At 39.8% G+C, this 5558-nt stretch overlaps 2 protein-coding genes across 2 annotated transcripts; both read left to right on the top strand.

Moving 5' to 3' along the window:
- The first annotated feature begins 1433 nt into the window (after window positions 1–1433).
- LOC123558168 (uncharacterized) lies at window positions 1434–1961 on the top strand. Its single transcript, XM_045350044.2, has one exon. The coding sequence runs from the start codon at window positions 1434–1436 to the stop codon at window positions 1959–1961; it is 528 nt and encodes a 175-aa protein (XP_045205979.1).
- A 1203-nt stretch (window positions 1962–3164) lies between these two features.
- Window positions 3165–4414, top strand: LOC123558167 (uncharacterized protein F54H12.2-like). Its single transcript, XM_045350043.2, has 2 exons — window positions 3165–3303; window positions 3576–4414. The coding sequence occupies exons 1-2, from the start codon at window positions 3165–3167 to the stop codon at window positions 4412–4414; spliced, it is 978 nt and encodes a 325-aa protein (XP_045205978.2).
- Window positions 4415–5558: the final 1144 nt, after the last annotated feature.

Below are 5558 nucleotides of genomic sequence, written 5' to 3'. Positions count from 1 at the left end.
AAACAAGATATGTTTGCTTTTGTGTATATGACTGTGACATTAATAAATGACTGGATTAGGCGATATCAGTTTAGAAGAGAATATCGCGAAGCTACAGAACATTTACTCGATATTTTGGAACAGTATTTAGAAAACTCTAGAACAACACCTGCTTTGTATTCAACTGTATTGTAATTTGTAAGAACATGTTATACATTTGTACGAATATACTTGTTATGTGTCATCAATAAAATAATGTCTAACTCGAAGCAGTATTTGTCTTCTTTATATTTTGACCCAAATTGTCCCGTTAGTTTTGCTGGAGTTGAAAAAGTGTACCAATATATCAAGTCTCAGGGTAAATATAAAATCGGTAGACCCAGAATAAGGAAATGGCTTCAAAATCAACAGTCTTATTCCTTGACTAGAGGGGCCAGACGTCGATTTCCTCGATCTCGCGTGATTGTCCGAGGCATTGACAGCCAATGGGATATGGATCTGATGGACATGGTTGACTTAGCCGAGCAAAATAAAGGCTACAAATACGTGTTGGTGGCCATAGACATTTTCTCCCGTTTCGCTTTTTGTCAACCCAACAAAAGTAAAAAAGGTACGGAAATAGTGAACGCGCTAGAGCGAATACTATCAGGACCGAGAAAACCTAATACGGTGAGAACCGACAGGGGTATGGAATTTAGAAGCAAGGAGGTCAATAAGTATCTTCAACATGAAGGAATTCATCATTTCTACGCCCTAAACACTGAGACAAAGGCTAACTATTCGGAAATACTAATCAAGAATCTGAAAAGAAGACTGTTCAGGTACATGTTAAAAAAGAGAACACAACGATACATTAATATCCTGGAAAAAGTACTACGAGGATATAACCGCACAATTCATAGGAGTCTAGGAAAGAGACCCATAGACATAACGACAGAGAACGAAGGAGAGAGTAGGCTTCAGCAATATTTACTAAGAACTAAAGGGGGTAAAACGAAACTAATCAAGAGAAAAAGCTACAAATTCAAAATAGGTCAAACGGTACGCGCATCTCACGTGAAAAGTGTGTTCGATAGGGAATACTCGCAAAAGTGGACGGGTGAAATCTTTAAGATTAAAACGCGTTTCAAAAGAGAAGGCGTACCTGTGTACACTATAGCTGATTGGGATAATGACGACCAGGTAAACGGGACATTTTATGAACAGGAATTACAAGCGGTCAACGTGGACGAGACGACAGAGTACCATGTTGAAAAAATACTAAAGAAAAGAGTTCGAAACAAACAAAGACAAGTCCTTGTAAGGTGGTTACACTGGCCAACGAAATCGATAGTTGGATACCCGAACAAGACGTGACGCAGTACTCATAGGCCACGTGACCTGACATGTATTCATATGACAGATAAGAGTCTATTTATCTTCATTTATAGCCGGGCGATTGAAGAGTCAACACTATGATTATCACAAACGTTGTGTTCAGTGTCCATTTGGACTGCGCTATTGACTTGAGGCGTTTGTGTTATCGTATATCAAACGCTCGTTACGATCCTAGAACATTTCCAGGACTGATCTGGCAACACAAGACCATAGGAGGAAATTGCTTAGTCTTCTCCAACGGAGTTATCAGCTGTAATGGAAAAGCGACCAGTATTCAGGAGGGACGTCAAAGACTACGACGTTATGCCAGACGTATACAGCGATTAGGGTATACGGTGTGTCTGAAAGATATCAAATGTCTAACAGTGTCAGCCAGTCACACCTTAAGTACCGCCTTAGACCTAAATCTGTTGGTAAAAGAAAGACAGATCGTGTATGAACCTGAACTATTTTCAGCGGTGAATTTAAAATATGATGGAATCAATTGTTGTTGTTTTCACAGCGGTAAAGTGGTCATAACTGGAATCAAAGATCACGCTCAACTAGATGATGCGGTCTACCCAGTCTTAATTGAACTGGAACTCTACACGCGTAAGAAGGAGTGAAAGTAAAGAAACCAATAAACAAACATGAATCAGTCTCAAGTGTACCTTAAACTCAACTATCTTCTCCAACTGAAAGATGCTACTGTAGCATTAGAAAAAACATGATCAAAATATGACGTCGATCAAATGCAGGCTATAGCTCAAGTGGCCAAAAGAGTGATCAATGGAACGATTAATCCCAGCAAGAAGATTGCACAGCTACTTGAAAGGAAAAGACTTTTGCTACGGTCTCTGGCTTCTTGAAACGTATCATTAACTAAAAGAAAACATTGTTAAGGACGCCATCACTCACTTATACCCGTATTGTTGAGAGCTCCCCATCTTTTTGACACTATTCTGGACGAAGTCAGACGAACAGAGAAGCGTAAGAAGCCAAATATCAAACGAATACGAATGAAACCATGACCGACTTTTACCTCTATCTTAGCAGTAACGATTCGCAAATCATACGTAAGAACAACAATCCCTCAGATTTTTACATTCAGTTTCCCAAGTCATACGCTTTAGAGGATCGTTGGACCTGCGCTGTGACTGAAGTTACTCTTACCTGCGATTTTACGCCGAGAAGTAAAAGACTGTATTTGTGCTGCGATATTGTACAAGAGTCTTACGTTAGAGACACTTTGTTGCCCGTTCTAAGGGACATAGAAATAGAAACCAGATACAAGAAACTTAAATTTATTGAATATAGTCGTCCGGTGTATCTGCCTGTGACTGTGAATTACTTTAATTCGGTGAGATTGTATTTGAAAGACCAAGACTTACAACCTGTGGAATTTAAAGCAAACGATCTTCACTGCGTTTTGCATTTTAAAAAGGTATGGGCTCCATAGAAGTGTACGATTATAAACAAGAAAAATGGGTACCGGATAAACCGGACCCGGAAAAATGGATACAACATTTCAAAGACCTGAGGGACGGATACGTACGACCTGATCATATGGGCCGTTACATAGTTGGTAGCGGTGCTCATCTTAGGAAAATGGCCGAAATGAAAAAACAGCCAACAGTACAGCTGGTATCTCCCGTAGCACAAGCGACGAAATCGCAAAGTCAGAAGTAAAACGTAAGAAGGAAGAAGAGGGTGAAAGTCGTAAGAAGGGCAGTGGAAACACGAAAAAACGTAAGAATACGTGGCCAATAGCGTATACTAAACCAAAGAGACCAAGGTTTATCAATCCTGACTTTCAGCTATAAAGAAACATGGAAGATTTTCATAAAGAAGAGTTGTCTTTGTTCACTACACCCCCAGCAACCACGGCAGTACAATCGAGAGAGTGGATCACTTATCGTCCAGTAAATCAAGTCACCACCTTATCGGCACTCGAATTTAACATACCCGGTCAGTCTGCAACGTATTTGGATCTGAAAAGAAGCGTAACCTTAAACTGCGAATTGTGAAAGGCGATGGCGCCCCTGTTAGCGCCGACGAAATAGTTGGTCCAATCAATCTACCATTTCACACCGTTTTCAGTCAGGTTGATGTATCTTAACAGCAGACCCCTTTGTCGCATACAGGAATCAATTATCCCTATAAAGCTTACATAGACACGATTTTAAAGTCAAACCGAGACATACAGGGAAATCTGTTAACGAGTCAACTTTATTATAAAGATACCGGAAACGTTGGCACCAATGACGGTAAAACAGGAAATAATAACGGGTTGTTTTACAGATGTGCGCTATTTAAAGGCAGTACAATTGTGGAAATGGAAGGACCATTACATATCGATTTGTTTCAACAACCCAAGTTTCTCATCAATGGAGTCGCTGTAGGCATTAAACTACATCTTTACCGCGACGCCTTCACATTAATCACTGACAGCCCTTCTCCTGACTATCGCGTAAAAATAGCGGACGCTCATTTCAAACTCTGTATTCAGCGGATGAAAAGTGACGTATTAGTAGCGCACGACAATCTCATTCAAGGCATGTCAGCCATTTACCCTTACTTACGCACAGAGATCAAGACGACGTCCATTGCTTCGGGTCAATTTAGTTACAGCGCTGACGATATATTTCAAGGACTGGTTCCATGTAAACTGATAGTAGGCCTGGTTCCTAGTGCGGCATTTAATGGCGATTACGCGCACAACCCATTCAACTTCAAGCATTATAACTGTAGTTCCATAGGCCTATACGTCGATGGACAATCGGTACCTTCACAACAGATGCAACCAAATTATTCGGCGGATCAATACACGGAGTGTTACAGAACTTTGACTCTGTTTAGGAACGACATTAACATTTCGGTCCAAGATTATAAGAAGGGATATTGTCTGTACGTTATTGATGTAGATCCTTACTACTCGTTTAGCACTAAAAGGAAGGGACATTGTCGACTAGAAATCAAATTTGCTGAGGCATTACCAGAGAGTGTGACACTGATTATGTACGCCACCTTCCCAGAAGTACTGTATATCAACAGTGCCAGGGGCGTCTATTTCAAATGAATAATTTAGAACTTGAACGTTTACTCAAAAGATATCCAATAACTGTGTGCGCCTCCGATCAAATGAAAGTTCAAAAGGGACAGTTTGTTATTTCTAACACGGATACCAGTGATGGAACTGGGAAGCATTGGGTGACCTTTTACTTTCCGATATAAGGACTTTACGAATTATTTGATTCGCTAGGAAAAATGCCAAACGACTACGATGCCGGCTTTGAAAACGTATTAACGAACGAGTACTGGATGATTGGTGATCCTATTCAAGACTCTAAATCGGATACCTGTGGACTTTATTGCGTGTATTACGTCATGACTAGATGTACAGGAATGACTTTAGAAGACATTGTCAGACCTTTTAATGCATATAATAGAAAATGGAATGATATCTGTATTGACAGAATTGTAAACAAAAACAAACTATAGAATCTGTTTATATTTATTTATTTTGTATGTATATAGCAATAAAACAGAAATCAAAAGGAATTATTGTCCTGGTTTTAAAACGAGATCCAGTCTATATTTGCTTTATGAGTCTTTTTAGTTTTTTTCTCTTTCTTGATCGCGCGTTCCCCCGGTGGAGTTAATGAGGCTCTGGCCACTTTAGGAGGTATGGACTCCTCATCTTTTGTTTCTCCAGATCCCGTATACTTGAACTGCTGCATACGCTGATATTTTTCGTAGGGAACCAAAATAAACTTTTCCATTATAGCAATACGGGTTCTAGATACACAAACGCAATTTTCACTAAGATGTAGATCACTCGTGGCTTATGTTGGATGGCTTCTCTCTTTTGATTGAATCCATTTTTTTTGTTTCCCAGTAGATGAATAAAACGTGTCTGTCGCTTAAGCCTATTTTTTTCAGAAGGTGTAAGGCGTATTTTAAACCTGAGAATATTGTAGGCAATCTGGACGAGAGCTCTCAGTTGATGTCTGGTAATTGTACTCAACAATGCTTTCCTTTGCGCGGCTGTAGTGCTTTTAAGAAGATTTAAGAAATGACGTTGCTGTTTGATTAGTTCAACCATGTTACTCTTACGCCGCTTTGGTCTTCCTTCTTACGTTAATCTGTAGACTATAGGGTCTTCCCCCGGAAAAATAAGGGTTCTTAAACGGTATTTATCATTGGCGTGAGGGCTCATATCC

The sequence above is a fragment of the Mercenaria mercenaria genome, chromosome 5 (assembly GCF_021730395.1).
Source record: "Mercenaria mercenaria strain notata chromosome 5, MADL_Memer_1, whole genome shotgun sequence".
Classification (NCBI taxonomy): Eukaryota; Metazoa; Mollusca; class Bivalvia; order Venerida; family Veneridae; genus Mercenaria; species Mercenaria mercenaria.
This window is presented reverse-complemented; position numbering and strand designations above follow the sequence as displayed.